This window comes from Meriones unguiculatus, chromosome 1 (assembly GCF_030254825.1).
Source record: "Meriones unguiculatus strain TT.TT164.6M chromosome 1, Bangor_MerUng_6.1, whole genome shotgun sequence".
NCBI classification, from domain to species: domain Eukaryota; kingdom Metazoa; phylum Chordata; class Mammalia; order Rodentia; family Muridae; genus Meriones; species Meriones unguiculatus.
The window spans coordinates 2,561,137-2,585,547 of NC_083349.1; the positions used below are offsets into that span (position 1 = coordinate 2,561,137).

Here is a 24,411-nt window from a genome sequence, read left to right on the forward strand (position 1 = left end):
ACCAGACACTAACCGTTGGTCTCCACACAGGCGAGCACACAAACACAGCATAACCCTCTTGGTGCAGAACCTTGTAACAGATGGTAAAAATATCAAATAACAGTGTTTTCTGGGTAAAGTACAGGGCTGCTTTGCTGGGGCAGGTCTGTTCTCTTACAGTGGAATCATCAGTCACCAATATATTTCTCTTGCCCCATCCCATCCTCCCCACCACCATCTCACTCATCCCAGTTTTAGAGGGCTTAAAGTTGAGGCTCAGACTCCTGGTGTATTAGCTGCTTGAATCTTAGGTTCCCATCCCTGCACTCAAATTCACTGAATCACATTGAGAATTGAAGCCATCTTGTAAGGGATCCTGAGAGGTCTAGAGAGCTGGCTCAGGTTAAGAGCATGAACTACCCAAGAGCTATTACAGAGGACATGAGTTCCATTCCCTGCTCCCACACTGGGCAGCTCACAACCACCTGGAACTTAAAACTCCAGAAGGATCAGAGGCCTCTGGCCTCCAATGCACACAGCACTTGCATTGAGTCCCAGTACTTGGGAGACAATCTTTTAAAAGACTCATTGGGGAGGAACATTGATCTTGTTTGACCCTGGCCTTAGCACATAAGGCATGAGTGTTCCTGGAGATGGCCTGCGTCTAACTGCTGTGCTGGCCAGACACCTGAGCCGTTGAGCTTCCCCTAGTGACTTTGTAAAGTGAGGCCTGTACCCGGCCAGCTTCAACAGGTTCGGGTGAGGGATCGAAACCTCACTTCAGCATCTCTCCCAATATCAAATGAGTCATTCACACACAGCTGCCCTCCCCACATGGGGTAGTTTTTACGTTTGGACCCTGGACTTGGGGTATGTTATTTGGGAAGTGGGTCTAAAAATCGTTATGCATGATTACAGAAAAGAGGACAGTTTAAACGAGGTATGTTGGCCTTCAGTACCAGCCTTAGAGGCTTCGACAGGCAGAACCTGGTCATCACCTGTTCACTCACCTACTGACTCACCCTGTCTCCATTAAGAGAATGTTGTCTTTGTTCATCTTAAAAAGTGTGGTAACCACACAGAATATGACAAAATAATGTGCGATTACTTTATGTGAAACCTACAACAGGAACTGTGCACTTGAGTGATCTTCACAGCTGCATGACTTCACCAGGGTCATCTTTGTTTATTTCCAGAGGGGTCTGAGAGGAAGAAAAGCATTATGTCAGGAGGTTCCGGCATTGCTAGGGTATAGGGCTCTGTGGAAGAGGTGCTTGACAACTGTGGGAGCTGACAGTTCAGAGATGTCTGCCACCAGGGCTGGTTTGCAGAAGTGGGCTGGTCTAGGAAATAATGCTGAAGGCTAAACATTTTAAACATCCTGTCAGCATTACAGAGGTTGGCTTTGGCCCTTTACCTCCTTCTTAAATAAGTAAGTGGCTCAGATTGTAGTTGCCTAGCATCCAGGAGGCCCTGGGTCTGATCCCAACACTACATAATCTCAGGAGGTGGCAGCAGGAGGACCCAGGCAGCCTCGGGTCCATTCCCAGCTCGCTCAAATCCAGCTTAGGCTATGGGAGACAACTGGTCCTTAAAAGTCTCATTCACTAAAAAATAAGTACATGAAAGAAACCTAGAAAGCTCCCAGTTCTAAGTAGAGTAGCTAGCAGCAGAAGCATTTAAGTTACAGGAGCATTTTCTCGCATTCTGAAAGGATTCTGTTTCTAAGGTCAGTAGGGTTTGATTTTCATGCTTCCTGTGGTAAAGCCAGGGATTCTCCCACAGTAAAGAAGTCAAAGTACACTTACCCCTCCTGGGGGATATTTATATCCCTTCCACATCGTTCCTGCAATGAGAACCATCCATAAGACAACGATCATGGTGGGCCCTCTTGGCTGCTGGGGGTGGGGCAGGTTACTGGAAGGCCTGGGTCTACTTGAAGTGTCCTGGGAATCTCTGGCTTCATTCCAGACCGGAAAGTGGGTGGCCAACCATGGCAGTTCCTGACTGGTGAGCTCTGTGGTTTAGTCTAAACTAAAATGGCTATTTCGGGAGGCAAAGCCCAGACAGCAATTGTGACATCAGGTCCTGTGACACCAGGGCCTCAAGAGTGAGAGCAGCAGTGGGTTAGCCAGGATGCTAGGTATGTTTGGATGAAAGAAATTTCAAAAGGGAGCTCCTCTCAGCCAGGCACAGTGGCGCATGCCTGTAATCACAACACTCAGGGAAGCAGAGGCAAGTGGCAAGTGGATCTTTGTGAGTTAGAGGCCAGCCTGGTCTACAAAGCCCAGGACAGCCAAGGCTACACAGAGAAACCCTGTCTTGGAGGGAAAAAAAAAAGGTGATACTGTCACACCTTAATAAGCCATTATGTGATTGGTGTGTATTGGCTTAAACAAATCAAAGGCTTTGAATAACAAATCAAAACCACCCAGATTTATTGGAGGAATTAACCAGCCAGGTGGACAACAGCTTTAGGTTACTGTTAAGCTTCCCAAAGAAGAAAAGTCTTGCAGTTTGTGAAATGACAATCCAGCCCTCTTCATGTGGCCTCAGCCTCCTGTAACCGCCTTGGGAAAGAAACAGAAAGACAGGATGGGTTGCTTATGGTGTTCCCTCACAGCTAGGGGATAATTTTTGTGGCTTAGAGTCACATTCTGTGGCAATGGCTGAGCTGAACACGTCACTTCTTCATCACACCCACATCAAACCCCCGCTTTGCACCAGCGGGACTCACGGGGAACCAAAGGCCAGCTGTCATTTCCTGCCCTTACTCTACCTGAGGCTGGGGTTACCCCTGCCTTTTTGGGTAGTTTCCCCCAAATCCGTTTGCTCTTGACTCAGCATATCAAGACTACCAAGAGTAAATTCTCTAACAATGGCACTGCTCTTAAAATAAATAAATAAATAAATAAATAAACCCAGATAAGTTGGTGCATCCCTGTGATCCCAACACTCTGGAAGGCAGAGGCAGGCAGATCGCTGTGAGTTGAAGGCCAACCTGGTCTACAGAGTGAGTCCAGGACAGCCAGGGCTACACAGAGAACCTCCCTGTCTCAAAAAAAAAAGAATCTGGGTGAAATGGGTGGAGTGCTGGAAGCCCAGGTGCGAAACTGCTGACAGGGTGTCCTCCCTAACACAGAGAAGTGCCCTCAGAGGCCTGGCTGGCTGGCTTTCCAGCAGCGGTGAGGGGGTGGCACCGTGGTACAGGTACCTGAGGCCACTGAGACCAGTAAGTGTTCATCGAGAGGTTCTCATTTCACTTAGTTCAGTTTTTAGTTTACTAACTTTGAAGCTTTGCATTAAACACCTTACATGGATTCCCAAAATGTGATATTCACAAAAATAGTAAGAGACCAAGATATCTCCCATTGTGCCAGTGAAGAAACCACCATTCAGAAGATTTAAAACTCTCAAGTTCACTCAGCAAGTTGCAAAGCTAGGGCTTGATCTCAGGTTTATTTTAACTCGAGCCTCGAAGTCCTCTCGAAAAGGGTTATGAGTGCTCATCTTGAAATGATCTGCGAAAGGAAGTTACTGACACCCTCACTGATTATGCCAATAAAAGCATCTGAGTCCATCTATTAATGGTCAGACCAAGAGTGGGCTTGTGCCTCCAAAATGTCTCTTAGTGCCCAAGCTCAGAAGTACAGCATGGCTTTTGTTTTGTTTTGTTTTGTTTTGTTTTGTTTTGTTTTGTTTTGGTAGGATTCCTGTGTAGTCTTGGCTGTCCTGCACTTGCTTTGTAGTCCAGGCTGGCCGCAGGCTCACAGGGATCCGCCTGCTCTGCCTCCCCCAGTGCTGGGATCACAGGTGTGTGCCCCCACACCCAGCATGTACAGCGTTTTAAAAGACAAACGCCACAATTACACCAATGTGGGGGGTCACATCTGTGAGGGTTTTGGGGGGCCTAGTAACATCTGTTTTCTTGCAAAACTCAGCAGTGTTTTCCAGATACTACATGACAGTTATCTTTGATTTACACTTCCCCTTAGTTATTTTGGCTTTATTAAAACATTGCACAGACGAAACAGTTGTTGCCAAGGAAGATATGGCTGTTGGGGGTGGAGGGGTGGGTAGAAGGCCGAGAGGTGTCTCAGCAGGCACAAAATAAGGTGTGGCAAGATGGCATGGCCTTACTCAGTCACGAGCCATGTATCGTGGCACATGACTGTAATGTCAACACCCAGCAGGCAGGGGCACAGAATCTCTGTGGTGAAGTCTGAGTTACCAAGCCTGATTTACCTAGTGGGCTCCAGGGGCTAGAAAGTGAAGCCTTGTCCCCAAAAAAGAAAAATATAGGGAGCCGGAAAGATGGCTCAGAGATTAAGAGCACTCTTCAAAGGTCCTGAGTTCAATTCCCAGCAACCACATGGTGACCCATTACCATCTATTATGAGATCTGGTGCCTTCTTCTGGTATGCAGGCAGAATGCTGGATAAATAATAAATCTTTAGAAAAAAAAGAGATACAGAAAAGGCTCTATTTAGAAAGAGAAAGGAGATGAGGGAGGAAAACCAGAGAAAGTAAAGAGGAGGAGGGGTAACACAATCAGAGTTTATTATATACATGGATACACCATATACATGAATGATAAACTATTTTATATGACTGACATATGCTAATACAGTGTTTGTGAAAGAACGGAATAATGAATGGATCTTGTCCAGGAGGAACCCTGTGATGCATGGCTAGTGACGGGCAGCTGATCCTCAGCCTGCTATCCCCGGCAGTAAGCCCCCAGTCCTCTCCCCTAAAATGCCCCTCAGGCTGTTCCCCTTCCGAGGTTTGCCTGAATCCCAGAAGGGTAAAACTGGCCCCCTGAGACTGCGCGGACAGGAGGACCCAGCCCCACAGACCTCATCACTCACAACAGCAGCTCCTCCTCCACAGCTTGGCTCCTTCGTCGTACCTTGTTCTCCCGAACAGGCCACCTCTCTTTCCACTTCAGAGTTGGAGGCTGAGTCAGAAGGAAAATTAGAGTTAGACATGACTTCACCCATTGTGTTTCTGTGATTGGGAGACTGCTTAAAACACACACACACACACACACACACAGTTTCTGTCTCTCACAGAAACTCCTCATGTAATTGGTTTGATACTCTGAAATTAGGCACTGTGTCCAGCAGAGCTGTAAAATGCTGTAAAAAAAAACAAAAAACAAAAAACAAACAACAACAACAAAAAACCCCACAAAACTCAAAATAAAACCAAATCAAAACAAAACCTAAAAATGTCATAAAGCCTGGATACAAATGATATTATCTATCCAAGCAGAGGGAGGAGATATTAAGCCCTCCTAAGAAGGACGCCACAATGGGATGAGAATATACCAGCCTCGTTTCTGTCACATCCTGACTTCCAGTCAGTGGTTAAAAAACAAACAACAAAAACCTCTCCTGTTTCATCAGAAATCCCAGATGGGAGCATGAGGCAGAGCCAGACCCAGCAGGGCCGGGAGGCTGGTGCTTACCATGGCCTCTGGAAATGTTCCCATGTAGGCCGCAAGCCCAACAAAAAGCATCCAGCCCAGCACGATCATTACCAAAAGAAAAATAATTTCTGAGCCACAATCACACAGTGAGAGACTGTTCGCCAAGATCTTGGCAAAGGAGCGAACTCATGAAAACTTCAGTTGATATATGGGTCGTGTGTTAGTTCCATTCCTTGGTTCCAAAGGATCTAAGACTCTCTAATGAGGAAGCTGGAGTCTGGGAAGGCATTGTGACATCATTGGTCGTGAGGCTTGGATTCAGCCCGCCATAGATACCCCCCCCCCCGTAAGCTCTTTGTGTGTGTTACTGCACAGCACTACCACAAGGTAGGTACTATTGTTATAACCCATTTCACCAGTGAGAAAATGAAGGTCCAGAACACCCACACAGCTTATATAAGCGGCGCCAGGGCACTCTACTAACGTGAGATCAGATTTGAAAAGGTGTGTCACGATGATTGCTGCCAATAAGCAAACAGGGTCTTACGCAGTCTAGGCTGGCCTCAGGCTTGCTACATAGCCAACACTGTCCTTGGACCCTAATCCACTTTTTCCATCTACCTCTATTTTCACCCCCACAAGACCTCTCTTCCTATCTGGAAGATGGGGATCCTCTGGAAGAAGAGCAAAGCTTCCTCAAAGCACTTAGTACTCAAATTCTTCAGTGCCAAGGCTCAGTTCTTCACTAGTCCTCTTTTCTAGGCTATCAAAAGCCACAGGCTTTTCTGGTCTTTTCAAAGAAAGGAAGGAAAGAATGAAAGAAGAAAGAAAGAAAGAAAGAAAGAAAGAAAGAAAGAAAGAAAGAAAGAAAGAAAGAAAGAAAGAGAGAGAGAGAGAGAGAGAAAGAAAGAAAGAAAGGAAGGAAGGAAGGAAGGAAGGAAGGAAGGAAGGAAGGAAGGAAGGAAGGAAAAGAAAGAAAGAAAGGAAGGAAGGAAGGAAGAAGGAAGGAAGGAAGGAAGGAAGGAAGGAAGGAAGGAAGAAAAGGAAGGGAAAGGAAAGAGAGAGAGAAAGAAAGAAGCCTCCAATTAACAATGGTTTGCTTCCCAACTGTCCTGGGACCAATTTCCTTTCATGATCAAACTTCCTAAATAAGTGGTCTACATGCAAGTCCCTCCTTTCTTTTTTTCTTTTAGTTTTTCTTTTCGTTTTTCAAGACAGGGTTTCTCTGTGTAGCCCTGGCTGTCCTGGACTCACTCTGTAGACCAGGCTGGCCTCGAAGTTACAGAGATCTGCCTGTGTCTACCTCCCTGAGTGCTGGGATCACAGGCATGTGATGCCGTGTCTGGCTAAGTTCCTCCTTTTCAATGTACACGTTTTCCCATGTGTTTGATTATGATCTAGCTCCTACCTTGGAACTAAATGTTCGATCAGATACCATCAAAGATCTCTCTTTGTGTCTGCGTGAAACATAGCACCCGCTTTGTCACCTCTGACCTCCACATACTGCTTAGTGCTGGACATCTGCCCTCTACTCATGTTCTTCCCATATGTGTGCAACTCCAAACATCCATGCAGAAGGCTGCGGAGGGTCCTGACTGACTGAGAAACTTGCTTTCCCCCTGTAGCAATACAAACGGGTCATTAAAATGAATCTTGCAGAACCATATGTGGTGTCATGTAATCCTAGCACAAGGGGGGTTAAGGCAGGAGGATTGCTGTGAGTTCAAGACAGCTTTATAACAAAACTTGCATTTTTTTTCTTCTTTCCTTCCTTCCTTCCTTCCTTCCTTCCTTCCTTCCTTCCTTCCTTCCTTCCTTCTTTCTTTCTTTCTTTCTTTCTTTTTCTTTCGCTCTGTGTAGCCCTGGCTACCTTGAACGAGCCCTGGGATTAAAAGAGATACATCACCATGTCTAGCAGCTGCTGCTTCTTCCTCCTCCACTTCTTTCTCCTCCTCTTTTTCTTTTTTTGAGACAAGTATTCTCTGTGTAACAGCCCAGGCTGTCCTGGAATTTTTTTTGTAGACCTCACTGGCCTCAAACTCACAGATATCTGCCTCCTGAGTGCTGGGATTAAAGGCCTGCCCCACCACACCCAGCTTTTCTCTCTCTTTTAATGAGAAGTCTTACTGAGGTATAATTTACACATGATAAAATTTACTCATTTTTGGTGTGGGGAAAAATGCTTCTGAGTTTGAAAAATACATCATCAGTCTTGTACTACCATCAAAATGGATCCATTTCTGACCACCTCCAAGGATCTCAGCCCCACCCCATCTCAGCCACTGGGTTTCAGAGACCATTTTGTGCACTTTTGCACTTTCTTTTGTAAGTTTTATATTTTATTCTATTCCATATGCATGGTGTGCTTTGCCTGCATGTATGTCTGCACACAGCTTGAGTCTCGGTGACTAGGGAGACTAGCAGAGGTCATTCGGATCCCCATAACTGGAGTTACGGCAGCTGTGACCGCCATGCTGGTGCTAGGAATTAAACTATTATGTCTTTCACATTTCTCCAGAGTGTTTTTATGTTTTCTTTTTCTTTATTTGATCCTATATATGTGGGTGTTTTGCCTCTGTGCATGTCTCTGCACCTCACACATATGGTCCTGTGGAGGCCAGATAAGGGCATCAGATCTGTGGAACTGGAGTTTCAGATAGGCGTGACACCATGTTGTAAAAGGAACTCTTATCCTCCTGATTTAATTGTTGTCTGAGGCTTACCGCCTCCTCCTGCTAACCTAGGCTTGGGAAGCTTCCAGCCTCCGTACAATCTAACCTAGGCCTAGAATGTTTTCAGCCTCTGGGACTTACTGCTGAATAAGCTCACCCGTTCCTGTTCTGAGTTCAGGCTGGCTGGTGCAACTCAGCTGTTCTGGCTCAGACTCCATCTCCAAGCTGATGGAATTAATCTGGCTTCTCTCAGTTTCTTACTGAATCGCTCTGCTTAGCCTCAAACTAACTCTAGCAATCGGTTCTAATCTTCTGGCTCCTCGTCCTCTGCTCGCTCTGTCTTCACCTGTGTCTCACTTGTTCTCTCTTTCTCTGCAACCTGTCTCTGTAAAACTCTGCTGGTAAAAGTGCCTCCTCCCTCTCTCCCTCTGTGCTGCTCTTCTAGGGCCTCTTTCTCCTGTCGCTTCTGGTGAGAGTTGGGCCTATCCTATCTTAACTCATTCTGTCAAATCTTTCTCCGATTCATCACTTTGTCGGCCTCTCAATTAGACATCACTTTCAAACACAGGTTCTTTCCTGTACAAACTAACTTTACCTTCATTGTTTGGGATTAAACATGTGTGGTTCGGGCGTGTCTGTACCCAGACAGAGTAGCCATGTTGCTGGATTACAATCCCTCTACACCGTGTGGGCGATGGAGATCCACCTTCTTGTTGCTGAAGCAGAATCTCATTAAATTCCTGGACCTTGCTGATTTGTCTACATCAGCTGGTCAAAAAGCTCCAAGGGCCCATCTGTTTCCTCCTTCCCATCTCTGGCATTACAAGCTCAGGCTGCCAAGCCTGGCTATTTTAAGTGGGTTCTGGAGATTGAACGCAGGTCCTTAATGCTCAAGCAGTCAACTGACTGGACTCCTCAGCCTCCACCATCAGCACTTTCACTTTTATAGGCCCCGCGCCCCCCAAACAGGGACTCACTGTGTATCTGTGGCTGTGTCGGACCTCACAAAGATTCACCTGTCTCTGAGTGTAGGGATTAAAGTCATGTGCCATGATCAGCCTGGTGTACAAGGACAGCCAAGGCTACACAGAGAAACCCTGTCCCGAAACACCAAAACATAAAAATTAAAATAAATAATAAAGGCCTGTGCCACTACACCTGTGGGATAGATCTTAAAAGTGGAGCTATGGGATCAAAGTGTGTCAGATTTCTGGGGCTGGAGAGACGGCTCAGGAGAGGACCAGGGTTTGATTCCTAGCATTCCTATCAAGTGTTCACACGTGCTTGTAACTCCAGTTCCAGGAGACTGGATGCCCTCCGCCTTCCGAGGCACTGGCACACACGTGGTGCATATATATAAGCTCACAGGAGTATACACGTACATAACAACGAATAAATCTGATTTGTTTTTTCTTTTTTTAATTTAAAAAAAGTATTTATGTATTTTTTTTCTCAACATCGAAAGCTTTTTAATAACAGTAAGATCCAGGGTTAGTTTTTGTAGTCTTGATTGACTCTTCAGGCTTTGGCACGCTCAAACTTCAGGCGCTTGGAGAGGACCTAAGGTTTGGTGCGGCTGTGTGGGGTCCCTGGAGCCTTGCCAAAATGCCGGTACACCTCTCGGCCCTTCCGAGGACCAGACAGGAGCACGGTGCCTCGGCCCTGGGGAGACTCCAGGGCCAGCTGGTCAAAGATGAGGCTCTCACCCCCAGCCCTGAGGGGCGACTTCGGCCGGCTGCTCACTCGCAGTGCACACACCTTCAGCTTGGGCACTTGTAGAATCCTCACAGCATCTGTGACCGTCCCCACAGCCACAGCTGTTCCGTTCTCCCGACCAGGAAGATTCATCTTTCGGATCACGCGTGACAGGGACGGAGGTGGCCGGTTAGTGCGGCTCATAAACAACCTTTGCAGCACAACTGATTGAAGGTGGAGTTGGTTCGTCTGGCCAGAAGCCTGTACAGCTTGACTAGCAGCCGAAGGTGTATGTCCTGGCTCTTGGGCTCCTTGCGCTGGTCCTTGTTGTGGCGAATGTCAACACCCATACCGTGGCACACCTGCACAGACCCATGCTATACACCCACAGGCCAGAAGAGGGCGCCAGATCTCATTATAGATGGTGGTGAGCCACCCTGTGGTAACTGAGAATCGAACTCAGGACCTTTGGAAGGGCAGGCAGTGCTCTTACCCTCTGAGCCATTTCTCCAGCCTTTTTGTTTTGTTTTGCTTTTCGAGACAGATTTTTCTCTGTGTAGCCCTGGCTGTCCTGGACTTGCTTTGTAGACCAGGTTGGCCTTGAACTCACAGCAATCTGCCTGTGTCTGCCTTCCCTAGTGCCGGGATTATAGGCGTGGGCCACTGCACTTGGCTGAATAATTTTTTTTCTCTTTTAATTTTATTTGTATCTGTTTGAGTGTTTTGTCTGCATGTCTGTTGGTACACCGCTTTCATGCCTGGTGCCCACGGAGGCCAGAAAACAGCACTGGATCCCCTGAAACTGAGTTAAGAGTGGTGAGCCACCGCGCAGATGCTGGGAATTGAGCCCCGGTCCTTTGGAAGAGCCAGTGCTCTGAGCCACTGAGCCATCTCTCCAGCCCCAAATAAATCCCCCCAAAAGTTCAGTCCTGTTACATGACTCTTTTCTTTATATACCCAGCCTGATACACACAGGTATGTATGTATATGTGTGTGTGTGTGTGTGTGTGTGTATGTATATATCAAGTTGCTTGTCATATAGCTAAGCTCAGTACTGACAGAATTTGCCCTGAGGCTCAGAGCTGGGTCAACTCATTCTTCTGTTGGACAAAAGCCATCAGAATACTAAGATCAGACAAGGTCACAATATTGCGAGTCACCCCAACAGCTGGTGTCTGAAGAGGCTAGAAGAGGGCGTCCAGATGCCCTGGAGCTGGAGTTACCAAGTAGTATTGAGCTGCTCTGTGGGTGCTGGGCGTTGACCCTTGTTTCTCCGCAGGAACAGCTACTGCTCTTTAACAGCTAAGCCGTCTTCCGCCCCATTTTAAAATTACACATCTGTGCGCCTGTACCCTGGGAGCCCAGAGAGGCCCTCTACGCCTGGAGCCAGTTACGGCTGGCATAGCTTCGGAGCCGTCCCCCCAGCTCCAGGAAGCTGCATTTCTAACAAGTCACTGAGTGAGTGCGCTATGAAAGAAACTAAGGTGGGTTTTGCTAGCTGTAAAGCTGGAGGAGCCTCAGGGCAGGGGCTCCTGGAGGAGCCTCAGGTCAGGGCCTGTCTCAGGTGCAGCAGGGACAAAGACTTTCCGGAGACATTAGAATGAAAACGATACAAAAGCACGAGGCACACTTGTTATGCGGCGTAAGGAGGATGGGCTGTCAGACGGGTGTTCAAATGTGGTCGTGTACTCAGCCCTCAGATTTCTTCTCGGGTGATGGGATGAGGTGGTTTGTGAGATGTAACGTGCAGGCGCGGGCCAAAAGCGAGAAAGCCATTTTGCTAAGCCTAGGTCACATACGGTTGACATGTTTTGTTCCTGAGCCTAGCTTCCCAGCCATTGTAATAATCTTGTTGGTGAGGCTTCTCGGAAAAGGGAGTCTCATTTCTGTTCGGTAGGTTTGGGTGAGTCATGCCAAAGTCGTTATTTTTTTTTATTTATTTTTACTTTCTGTGTATGCAAGTATGTGGGTGCGCTACGCGCATGCAGTGCCCGGGGAGGCCAGAAGAGGGCGTGAGAACCTCTTCAGCCGGAGTTGAGACGGTTGTCTCGCGGGTGCTGAGATTCGACCTCGGGTCCTCCGGAGGAGCAGGGGCTGCGAACTGCGCAGCTCTCTAGGCCCGGGTCGGAAGTCCTGACCCGGTTAACAAGGGCCTGATAAATGAGGGAACTTTTTCCTTGTGGACGTCTTGGCCTTTGGTCTTATCAGCTTCACCAGCTTTACTAGACCCTCCCTGTCTCCTCCGAAATTAATTCATGGTTTTTGTAGACAGGGAGGGTTTCTCTGTGTGGCCCCGGGCTGTACTGAAACTCTTCTTTGTGGGTCAGGCTGGCCTCGAACTCAGAGGTCCGCCTGCCCTCGGCTAGGAGTAAAGGCATGCGCCACCACCTCTCCGCGAAACTCTGATTCTTGAACATGCAAATCCAGCTTCAGTTTTCGGCTTTGACGATCCGTCCCTCACCCGCTTCTGTACTGAACTCAAGTGTTCCCAGGAGAGCGGCAGTGCCTTTCCGCCTCGCCGCGGTCGGGGCGCTGGGGACGGCTGACTGCTGTCAACCCCTGGCTTTGGGCGGAGCGCTGGCGCAGAGCCCGCCCCCGTGGGCGGGGCAGGGGCGGGGCTGGGCAGCAGAGAGGAGCGGGGCTGGAGGCAGGGAGGGGCGGGGCTGGAAGCAGCGGGGCGAGGCTGGGGCAGGGGGCGGGGCTGGGCAGCAGGGAGGAGCGGGGACAGCGGGGCGGGGCTGGGAGCAGCAGGGCGGAGCTGGGAGCAGCGGGGCGGGGCTGGGGCAGCGGGGCGGGGCGCCGCCTCAGCGTGCATCCTACCCCGGGTCTGCCTGCTGGAAGGGGCGGGGCCGTCCTCTGCGGAGGTTTGGGCCTGCGCGGCCTCTGTCCCAGCGGGTTCCGGAGAGGGCGCGACCACCGCCGTGGAGGACTCAGCTCTGCCGGCCATGGAGTTCGACTGTGAGGGCGTGAGGCGGCTGCTGGGCAAGGTGCGGGCGGCTGCTGCAGGGTGCGGGCGGGCGGCGGGCCGGGCGGGACACAGCGTTCCGGCCACTGCGCGTTGTCCGTCTTGGCCCACTCCCCCCCGCCATATCCTTTCTTCCAGAATTGTGTTGCCTTACAGGTCTGCCCGCGCTGTTGCCCCCGGTGAGCCGGGAGTCGCGGCAGCCCCTGCCTCGGCCCCCGGTGCTGGGTCGCAGGCTGGCGGCACACCTCCCCCTTTGAATGAGTCACTCCTGCAAATGACCTCCTGCTTTGGGTGATCGGGTCGTCAGTGTGGAAGCCATCCTCCGCCGCGCTTGCTGCGGAGCGCGTGTGCTGCCCTGTGCTGTTTCTTTATTCCCCTCATTTAGCAGGGAGGCCCCGGTGGGTGCGCACGCGGGTGCGGGTCGGGACTGCGCTTTTCAAGGGTGGAGGGTTCCCTCCGTCCCCCAGGCTCACCGGCCCCCACCCCCACCCCCACCCCCGACTGGATGCTCGGCATTCCTGACTCCCGCCCACTCGGCAGTCGGCCCGGCTCTTCAGTTACCTTGTTAAGTGACCCTGGCTGCTCAGATTTCGCTGGAGGAGCCATCATCTGTGCTGATTTCCTTGAGCGTTGGGGTGTCCCTCTCTGTTTGGGACACTTTACACCTGAAAAAGTTTCAAGAACTCCCAAGATTGAAGTCGTGTATGTAGTTGATTCAGATAGTTTAGTTTACAGTTACAGGCGTAGGTTGACTGAGTTTGGTTGTAAACATTCTCATTTAAAAAGAAAAAGCCACTCGTCTTTAATCCCGACACTCAGGAGGCAGAAGCAGGCAGCTCTGTTGAGTCGAGGCCAGCCTAGTAGTCTGCATAGTGAATTTCTGGACATCCAGGGCTACATAATGAGACCCTGTCTCAAAATACATAAAAGAAAAAAAAGAAAGAAAGTACTATTACTACCCTGCCTGTCTCCCTTTCAGGGGTGTGAGCATTCCCTGGTGGAGTAATGTTTATAGCGGAATTATTTATAAAAACTAAGTATCAGAAACAACCCAAGCGTTCTTTGACAGGGATATTCTTTAGTTTATATATTTAAAAAAATGTTACTATAGTCTAGTTCCTGATGGATCACCTTAAAACAAATATTTAATGTGAATGTTATTAACTTTTAGATGTTGCCAATGTAGCCAAAGCATTTGTGTGTGTGTGGGTGTTATTAGGGATTGAACATAGGCCTTATGGATATGAGGTAGGCACTGTACCACTTTATCCTCAGGTGTAACATTCCATTTTTAAAGGTTTATTTTTATTTATGCATATGTGTGTGTGTGCATGTGTATACTATGTGTCATGTGTGGGTGCCCATGAAGGCCAAAAGAGGTGTTAGAGCCCCTAGAAGTGAAATTACAGGAGGTTTTGAGCCATCTAGTATGGGTACTAGGAAGTCCTGGAAGAGTGTCAAGTGCTCTTAATTACAGAGCCTTCACCAACCTGTGGACCTTTTCTTTTCACTTAATTTTCTATTCATTAACTTACTTATTTTTACTTTTTGACAGTGTCATTATGTTCCTAGGTTGCCTGGACCTCTTTATCTAGATCAGGCAGGTCTGAAATGCACCAAGAGTCTCCTGCCTCTGCCTCTCAAGTGCTTGGGATCAAAGGGTTGTTGTGCAACTCTGAAACTGTTTTCCAGTGTAGCTGTATGACACACAGCAGGGCAGATAGGTGGTGGTGGGGGGGTGATTTCCCCACATCCTCTCCAGCACTCACTGTTGTCTCACTTTTGCTATAGTTAATGTCTTGCTGATGCTGTGATTTCTCCAACCTTTTGTTGTTGTTGTTGTTGTTCATTTTCAAGATTATTTTGTCTGTTCTAAATCCCATGAATTTTCCTGTTTGTAGTTTGGTGGTAAGGTATGTGTGTTGCAGACAGAAACCAGGCCTCCTGGATATCCTAAGCAAATGCTTTAACATTTAGATACGTCTCCAGCCCAGTTTTCAGACTTTTTAAAACTCAGCTGAAGTTTCGCTAAGGGATTATGCTGAATCTTACTATTTGACATTTATATATCCACAGACACAGCATCTCTTCCATTTAAAATAGCTTTCCATTTTATTTCTTTCAATACTGTTAAGTTTTCAATATCACTTTTGTACGTTTCTGCACTTATTTCCAAGTAGTTTTATCCTATTTTCAGGATATTGATAGATTTACCTCCTTTCATTTAATCCTCATGGAAAGTCTAGGGAGTAGATACTATTTCTCTTTGCAGGTAAGAAAATAAGTTGAAAGAAGTTACATGGTGGTGTGTGCAAGGTCACAAAGACAGCCGGGTAGAGGCAGTTCACTGGCTTGTAGCAAACTCTTGCTTGTAATCATTCCCCCTTTGAAACCCAGATTACTGTCTGAAGGTTGGAGGAGGAAAGTCAGGATGTCTCTAGTGAAGGAGGCATTTAGAGAAAAGGGACTGCCAGGATGGGTGGACACCTGCCATCAGGCAGGACAGCCTTGAATTTGATCCCTGGAGCAGGAAAGAACCAGCTCCTGTAAGCTGTCCTCAGCCCTCCACATGTGAACCCACACGTACACACCTACATTAAATAAATAAAAATTTTAAGGGAGAGTGGCTCTTGAAGAGTGACAGGTGTTCACCCTGTGTTGTCCCATAGGCCCTTGGGGTATTTGGAGGCATTTAGATTTAATTAATCAAGGCCCGGGGCTTGGGGTTTGCTGCTTCACTTGGTGTCTGACTTAGCAAGTTGCATGGATTCTCTAGATTTCATTTTACTTCATAAAATAGAGCGGTCGTAAACTCCACTTATTCCCTAGTGCACACCTCTGTTCCTAGCATTTAGGGGGTGGGGACAGGAAGGTGGCCAGCTCAAGGCCAGTCTGAACTATAAAGTGAGACCCTCTCTCACATTCATAATGAGTCAAATAGTGATGACACTTGTACCATTGTAAAGAGCTTGGTCCTGCCCTGGGGCTGGCATACCGCAGATACTTAATCTTAATAGCTTTGTTCTCATTCTGTGCCCGTTCCTCTCATTTCAGTACAAGTTCAGGGATCTGACTGTGGAAGAGCTGAAGAATGTGAACGCATTTTTCCCACACTTCAGATATTCCATGGACACCTATGGTATGAATAACATTCTCTAGTCCTTGCTGCATTATTTGGATTACTAATTTTCTGTCCTAAAGAGCTTCCAAATTAGACAGGCCGTGGTTGGTGGCTCATGCCTTTAATCCCAGGCAGATCTCTATGAAATTGAAACCAGCCTGGTGTAAAAAGTGAGTTCCAGGTCAGCCAAGGCTACACAGAGAAACCCTGGCTCGAAAAACCAAAACAAAAAAAGGCTTCCAAATTATTTTTCTGTTTTTAATTTCAGGACTTGCTATGTAGCTAGGGATAGCCTTGAACTTCTAACCCTCCTCCCCCTCCTGAGATTACTTGCAGGCACTGCCACTCCCTGCTTTCTTTGGTGATGGAGTTGGAGCCAGCGCACCATGCATACTAGCCGAGCTCCACTACCCAGGCTGCATTCCTCCCGTCTGTGGACTTGAGACAGGTCTCAATCAGCATGTCATGTCAATCCCTCTGCTTCCACCTCTCAACTACAAGTGTAGGACAGCATGCTTGGCAAGTTACATGCCTTTTAAGAGAGGAAGATGGAGCTGGGTGTGGTGGCGCAGAGGCAGGTGGATCTCTGTGAGTAGGAAGCCAGACTGGTCTACAGAACAAGTTCTAGGACAGCCAGCACTGTTACACAGAGAAACCCTGTCTTGAAAAACTAAAAGGGGGGGAAAAAACAGCACTTGGGAGCCAGGAACAGGAGGAGGATCTCTATGAGTTCAAGGCCAGCCTAGTCTACCAGTGAGTTCCAGGGCAGCCAGAGCTACACAGCTACACAGAGAACGCCTGACTTGAAAAACAAACACAAAAACAAAAAAAAAAAGGAAGGTAGGCTTTAGATTTGGACTTCAGTGTCAGAGTTTTGTGGTTTTATTTCTTCTATCTATTTTGACATTTCTGCATGTGCAGTCATACACTTTGATTACTACTCTCCCTACTTCTGACTGACATTTGGAACTTTGTCTTCTCTTCCAGTTTTCAAAGATACTTCCCAAAAAGACCTGCTAAATTTCACTGGGACCATTCCTGTGATGCACCAGGGTAAGAAGCGGGGGGCCCGGGACTTCCCGCGGGCGCAGCTCACTTGATAAGAGCTGCTTCACACCAGGCTGAAAGTGTTTTCGCATATGCCCGAGGTCTGTTCAGGGCCTGACTAGATCGGGCAGGATTCTGTGCATGTTGGGGACGGTTTAGAGTAATGTTAATTCCACTTAACAAATACTTGTCAACTAGTATCTACTAGGCCAGGGGTGCTGAGGACAGAAGAGAGCATGAGAGAGACACACTCTGAGGAGAGACAGCCTTGCTCTCTGTAACGGCGTGCCAGGGTCCTTTAGTTTCCTAGTGACACCTGTGCTTGTCCCTGTCATTCCTTCTCTGGGATGTAGCCTTCCACCTGTTCTGTAGGTAAAAACTGAATCTCGTGACTGAGGGAACACAGCCTTGTCAGGTGACTGAGCTCATAGTGTTGTAGTGTATTCCTGGACATTTCAGAGTTCAGTGCACCAAAAGGAAAAACTCATTCGTTAACCTCTCTTAGCCATTCCCTACTTACTGCTATGTCAACAATGTAACCTTTGGAATAGTAGAAGATTGCTTATACGATGTATCATTTAAAAAACACCAGCAAAGCTCTGTTTTCAAAATACTTCCCTGAGGTAGTGGCCACAGTTCCACCATTAAACATTTGCTCTTGATGTCTGAAGGGGACATTTGTAATCCTGGACTTAGGGTGCTGGGACAGGAGAGTCAAAGAGCACCTTACACACTGGGACGTCTCAAACAAAACAAAATGTCCGTTCACTTTCAGATCACTCGAGACAGGAACAGCTGGAATGACTAATAACACTGAGTAATGCTTCCTTGAGTCTGCTCATGAGTTAGTTTACTTGACTGCCGACTGGAGGCTGAGGGATAAATGAACTCAGTGGGCCTTTGAAAGAGTGAATGCACTAAGAGGGCTTTGGGAGAGCAACTGACATAGGGAGGAAAGGGTTCAATATTGGACTTCTTGGATGTCAGGCATTCCCCTATGTTAATCTCTATACCATGGCCAGCTCCCTAACGCCTTAACGCCTCTCCCCACAGTGGTGACCTTTTCTAAGAAGCTTGCCTTTTTTCTGCCTGTGATTGAAGATGAAAGCCTTGGCTTCGAGGCAGAACTCATCCATCTTTGCTTTCCTTACTTCTCTCCTGCCAGGATCTCAGCCTGTGTTCTGGCTGTCAGAACCTCACTCACACCTATCAGTCATTACTTCTATTCTGCACTTTCCTTGGGTAGATGTTAAGAAGAAAGGGAAGGGAATGAGGAAAGAGAAGAGGGGGAAGGAAACTGATTCAGGTAATTCATTTTGAAGCAAGAGAATAATTCTTAATCTTCTGCTGATTTTAGATTTGTCATTTTAGTAATCATTGCCTAGTGTCGTTTCAGTTTCTAGGTACTGTGGTATCCCCTCACAAAGCTGGAGTTCAAACCCTAGACATGTAAGCCCTCTGCCAAACCCCGGCCCCACGAGGGGGCTATCTTAAGACCGTCAGTACTGTGAAGCCCACTGATACTCCACCTTTCATACAGGCTTGTAGTTAGGCCATTAATCCTTATGCCAAGTCTTGTTCAAAGTAGTATGGCTGTTTGCAGTACTCTTCCCACCCCGTCCTGGAAATCAAACCCTCGGCTTCACACATTTCCAGCTTCCAGTTGGAAAACCCTCTCCAACTGTGTCACCATTGGCCAGGAGCTACTTTCTAGAGAAATGTGATGGTGTTTATTTGTACTTGTTGGCCACTTTATGGTCTATGATCACGTAATTTTGTAGTCATAGGGTTTTCTATGGGCCAACGGATAGGGTTCTGTCCATACCCCACACTGTCAATACAGGATGGTTCTAAGAAATACCAGTATAACTGGTAGATTGCCAGGTTTTAACATGTCTGTCATGTGCTAATTACAGTCCTGGTTGCATATTAGCAATGGAATATTGTTAGGTTTGCATCAAATTCATGAGGGATATGGCCAAAACATGTCTATAAAATGTGTAATCACGGCTTAGCGGGGAGGAAGCAAGATGAGAAAAGTAGCTTTTAGTAGAAAGATGGTTTCCACAGAGAGAGAAGATTATAGTGAAGAAGAGAACTATTTGTTTACATCTGACCTGTTGCCAAAACTGGCAACTCGTAGGTCTGACCTACATTACTAAAATTGGAAGAGTGTGCAGTCAGGTGCCTTTCTACCTCTCCCCTCTTCCCAGGTAGGTTATTGTGTTGTGCAGGGCTAATGACCTAAAACAAAGAGCCTCAGACAAGCTACCTACCTGACAGGAAATCCGATGGAATGAGGACGCCTGCCAAGGCCAGCTCGTTTTAGCATTACTCGGCCCTGAGACTACAAAGAACAAGTCTAGAGATAAAAATTTCTACCCCAAAAGTTTCCTTTTCCAGCTCCCTGCACCTGGTCACAGTCTCCATTCACAGAGAGAGACAGCTGCCCTTCCTTCATTGTTCTGGGTGAAAGACAGTCACTTCTGTTGAGGTCTGCCTGATAAATCTTGATCTTAATTGCAGTGCTGGCTATGAACCCAGGGTCTTACATCAAGCCTGATTTTTTTTTTTTTTTTTTTTCTGAAAAGAACATCAAGCACTTCCAAAAGAATTGGATTTCTAAAATAATCATGGACTATTCAAACCACCCTCCCTACTCTCACTTTATGGTATGAGTGTGTGTCAAATGTGCTCAGAGCATTTTGGCCCTACCCCCCTCTCACTAGGTTCCAGGAATCTGCATGTTTTTTCAGTTTCTTTGAGTCTGACATACACTGAAGGTTAAGGATCTCTAAGAAAAGGTGACTTTCTCCTCTGTTTTCTGTATGTAGCTTAGCTGTTGGTCCATTCTTTTAAGATTTATTTATGTATATGAGAGCTCTATCTGCATGTACACCTGCGTACCAGAAGAGAGTACCAGATCACATTATAGGTGGTTGTGAGCCACTATGTGGTTGCTGGGGATTGAACTCAGGACCTCTGCAAGAACAGACAGTGCTCTTAACTAACCACAGAGCCATCTCTCCAGCCTATGTTGGTTCATTCTTATTTATATGACAGACTTACTTAGCAGCTAGTATATTAAGCCCAATACCTGATCCTGGGGATATAAAAACAAATGAGAGAAAATCCACAATAAATTAGGCTAGGTAAGTAAATAATTTCAATGCAAAATAAATCAAAAAGTAGAGAAACTGTAGAGTGTCTAATTGGGGTGCACAAAGGAGACTACATGGAGAAGACTCTGACAAGTAAGCTTTGTCCCAAGCTTCTTTCTGAGTTGCTCCATTGACCATTGTCAACTTAGTTTCGATGTTAGCTGGTACTGTACAGAAAAGCAGGAAGATTTACATCCACCCTTTACAATACAAGCTCGGCTACCCTCTTTTCTTCCTGTTGTTGCAATACTTAGGGCCGAACCCAGGGCCTCACACACACTAGGCAAAGGCTCTACCACTGGGCGACAGCTCAGCCCCTGTTTTGTTTTGAGACAGGGTCTTGCTGTTGTCTAGACTGGCTTCAGACTTGCAACCCTCCTACCTCTGCACCATTAGGTAGAATTATAAGCTTTTACCTCTATGCCTGGCAATCTGTTTTTAAAGTGGCATCTAGCTGCATCACATATAGAGTGTATATGTCAATGATTGCTTATTTCATTTTCAATAGGTAATACATACAACATACCCATTCGCTTCTGGATTTTGGATTCCCATCCTTTTGCTCCACCCATTTGTTTCTTGAAGCCAACTGCAAACATGGAAATCTCAGTGGGAAAACACGTGGATGCCAAAGGCAGAATATACTTGCCCTATCTCCAAAACTGGAGCCATGTAAGGCCAACTCAGATTTCCTCTAAGTGTCATTTTCCTGAATGTTTGTCTTTGATCTTTGTAGTACATTAAACATGCTGCATCTTCCTCTCTCTCTGTCTTTCTTACTTATTGTTTTGCTGTTGAGACACGGTCTTACCATGTAGGCCTTTGGGAACTTACTGAGTAGACCAGGCTGTCCTCAAACTTACAGAAATCTGGTGCTTCTGCCTCCTGAGTACTGGGATTAAAGGCATACATCAACACACTTGGATTTCAATTACATTCTTCAGTGTTCTTTAGAAAAACAGTTTGAAATTGAGCTCTGAGTCTGACATTCCAGAATCCTGTCAGCCTGTACATCTACTTCCTCTAGGACTGGGAGCCAGCTAACACTTTACACTTGAGGAGGTATATAAAATGCTATCAGCAAAACACTGAACCTCCTAGTTTCCTAGTTCCTGCCTAGTAACAATTTTAATGCTATCTGTAGATAATTTTTTTTAACTTTGTGTAAGTTAATCATTCTCTGTTTAATCTGGAAAATGAACCCAGGTCCTCTGCAAGAGCAGCCAGTGCTTTAACTGCTGAGCCATCTCTCCAGCCCTTCTTTCTTTTGTAAGGATATTACACAAAATTTTTAGGGATAAATGGCCATATGCAGTTTATTTTTACATGATTTAGAAAATAAGGGATAGAATGTTATTTTAGCCTGGATGGCAGATACATGCTATTTGTTGTAGCTTCCATATTAGTCTGAAATGACTTCAAAAAATAAAAAGTTTCAATGCTGTGTATTCTGTTACAAAGTGTGTTTATCCTATTCTATATTTGGAAGATGTTGGTTTAGCATTTTCATGTTGATTTAGCTTTTTCATGTTGGTTTGGCATTTTCATGTTTGTTTAGCTTTTTCCACCTTGTATTGAGTAGGTTTGTGGAATATTTTCCATGAGATCTCTAGTGAAGCCACTTGCTTTAAGATAGGATTTATTTGTACCTTTCAGTTAAGAATATTAAAAGCGTTAAAGGCATTTTGTATAGTGGTTAGAAAAATGAGGAAATAACTGAATATAGATCACCTTTGACAACCTGGCTTCGAAGAAAAGGTTGTCATTAATGTGTAAAGTAAAAAGACACTGTGTTAACTATTACTACCATAAAGGCTGCATAACTCTGTTAAAAAAGTTAAGATCTATCAAGCTTAGAGAGCCGAGTGTGGTACCACGGCTGAGGCACCACACTTAACAGGTTTGAGCCAGTCTGAGGTACGGTTCTCAGCTGTCCTGGCTACAAAGCGCAAGAGCTTAGAAACAAACAGTAGACCCAGAACTCCCCAAAATAAAACAAAACAAACCCCTAAAAAGATAAAAAGCTTGGACGTGTGTATACACACACCTGTACTCTGACACTTAAAGATCACACGTGGCGCCCTTCACCTGTAACCATAGTGTGAGCAAACAGTGTTAAAACTGTGTGGAGTGAGCTGGCCCATGTAGAGTGTTAGGTACTGCTGGGGCTTCCTTCTGCTTCCATAAAGTTTCTCATGATTGATCATCCCTTTAAGATTCTGTATAAAGTGACATCAAGCGGCTGCCATGTATTTTTCACTAGAGTGATATAGCTTACAGAATGTGTGCTGTTTTTGTTATTGGTAAGGCTGGAGATGGAGCTCAGTGTGAAGTACTGGCTTAGCATGTGCAAGGCTGTGAGTTCAGTTCCCGGCGTGGATGAAGGAAGATGTGTAGGCTCTCAGTAGGAAGTTTGGGAATCGGTGTTTGTAGATCTTCAACTGCATCGTGCAGGGATCACTTGACCAACTGACAATATAACATTAGTGTTCTTTAGAAAAAATGTTGTGTGACTTTTCCCTTTGCATGTATTCTTCAGCCTAAATCTGTGATTGTTGGACTAATTAAAGAAATGATCGCCAAGTTTCAAGAGGAACTTCCTCTGTATTCCGTGTCATCGTCCAGCGAAGCGCAGCAGGTGGACTTGCTGGCCTATATTGCGAAAATCACCGAAGGTTTGTATTCCTAGTCACATCACCTAAGAGCTAAGAGGTTAGAATTTCTTGCTAGTATTCTACTTGAATCCAGTAAATAAGTACATGAATAAGTATACATATATATTCCTAGGTAGTAAGTATTCCTCTACATCAGACATAAAGTATTTCTATATAGTTCCATTTAAAGTTTGTTAAAATGTAAAAATGTTACTCTTATATACACAGATAAAATAGTTCCTGCGTTGTCCAGCGTCCCTTATAAATTAATTATCCCAAACCTTTATCATTACAGGTTTCTGTAGTTTTTTGGTTTTTCAGGGAGGGGGATGGGAGAGAGGTCACACAGGTTCAGGCTAGTTGTGAATTTGTAATCCTTCTGCCTCCACTTCTTGAGCGTTGGGCTTATAGATGTGTGCTACTTCACCAAGCTCATGAAATTTTAGAAAAGAGAGTTTAATACTTTTTAATTCTCAGGACAATCTTTTTTTATTCTAGGTGTCTCAGACATAAATTCAAGGGGCTGGACAAATCATGATAATAAAATACCCAATAAAATTACTGTGGTTGGAAGTGGAGATTTGGGTATTGCCTGTACATTGGCAATTTCAGCAAAGGTATGTGACTCAGTGGCTATAAGTTTATCTTACTTTCATTAAACTTTTGATTTCTTTTTCCATTTTTTATATGTGTATGCATTTTTTGGCATGTGTGAGCACACGTCGTGTGTATGTGTGTAGAAGTGTGCTTGTACATATGGAAACCTGAGATTGAAGTCAGGAATTATCCTGGCTTGCTCTTCCACTTCATTCATTGAGACAGGATCTGCCAGTCAAACACAGAGCTGGACAAGATGGCTGGTCTCCAGCCAGTTTCTTCTGGGATCCCCGTGTCTGCCTTCTGAGACTGCAATTACAAGCGGGCTGCCATGCCCATCTGTCATTTATGTGGGTCTCTGGGGACGGGAACCTAGAGTCTAGATCCGTACCACTCAATGAAAGAGACAGGGATTTGCTGGGCAGCCCGACCTGCCCTCAAAATCTCTTCCCTGGCCTCTGGAGTGCTGGGATTGTGGGCATTTTCAGCCACGCCTGGCTTTCAGAGCTGTAACACTGGCCTCTCCTAAGACAGCCACGCATGACCTAGGCTTAGCCTTCATTTTGCGGCAGCCCACTGACCAGAGTCTCCCGGGTGGCTCCGGCAGTCAGTGTAGCTTGACCTCTTTGAAAGCCCTGGTCACTGTATTCCTTTCTGACTTATTCCCGGTAAATACTTGGGTCTCACCTTGAGTATCCATACATACTGTGTCATTTTTCACATGTTCCAGCACTTTTGTAGGATTACTCCTACAAATGAGATTAGTGGATTAAATAATCTATTTTTGAATTTCTAAAACATTTTAAACTTTTGGTAGAAATTATCAAATTATGCTGGGCAAAGGGGGCAGAGGCAGGGGGATCTTTTAGCTCACGGCTAGCCTGGTCTACATAGATAGTTACAGGACAACTAGGAATGTACAGAGAAACCCTGTCTCAGTTAAAGGAGGAAAAAAAGAACAAGAATCAAGTTGCCCGCTATGTCAGTTGTACTAATTTATTCTCACACTTCTGTAGACATATTTTCTCTGCATTTTCCTAGTGTGGTTCACAATAATAAGATGAATAGCTATGGTTTAGAAAGGAC

At 46.1% G+C, this 24,411-nt stretch overlaps 2 protein-coding genes and 1 pseudogene across 4 annotated transcripts in view; 1 reads left to right on the forward strand and 2 right to left on the reverse strand.

Moving 5' to 3' along the window:
• Nucleotides 1–4,846: 4,846 nt before the first annotated feature.
• Nucleotides 4,847–5,521, reverse strand: Misfa (mitochondrial sheath formation associated). Its single transcript, XM_060376046.1, has 2 exons — nucleotides 5,453–5,521; nucleotides 4,847–4,939 (listed from the first exon to the last, which is right to left on the reverse strand). Exons 1-2 carry the CDS (start codon nucleotides 5,519–5,521, stop codon nucleotides 4,847–4,849), a joined length of 162 nt encoding a protein of 53 aa, XP_060232029.1.
• A 4,124-nt stretch (nucleotides 5,522–9,645) lies between these two features.
• Nucleotides 9,646–10,424, reverse strand: LOC110559660 (large ribosomal subunit protein eL18-like; annotated as a pseudogene).
• Nucleotides 10,425–12,609: 2,185 nt separating this feature from the next.
• Nucleotides 12,610–24,411, forward strand: part of Uevld (UEV and lactate/malate dehyrogenase domains) — a 32,753-nt gene continuing 20,951 nt past the window's right edge. For 2 of the 3 annotated variants that reach the window (XR_009590335.1, XM_021655200.2), the window contains exons 1-6: nucleotides 12,610–12,767; nucleotides 15,800–15,884; nucleotides 16,854–16,919; nucleotides 20,583–20,746; nucleotides 22,614–22,749; nucleotides 23,227–23,345. Coding sequence is in view for 2 of the 3 variants with exons in the window: in XM_021655200.2 (XP_021510875.1) it covers nucleotides 12,726–12,767; nucleotides 15,800–15,884; nucleotides 16,854–16,919; nucleotides 20,583–20,746; nucleotides 22,614–22,749; nucleotides 23,227–23,345 (612 nt within the window). In the remaining variant the exon portion in view is untranslated. Of the gene's footprint in view, nucleotides 12,768–15,799; nucleotides 15,885–16,853; nucleotides 16,920–18,078; nucleotides 18,220–20,582; nucleotides 20,747–22,613; nucleotides 22,750–23,226; nucleotides 23,346–24,411 lie in introns of all 3 variants that reach the window. The other variant, XM_060378688.1, reaches the window with a different exon arrangement.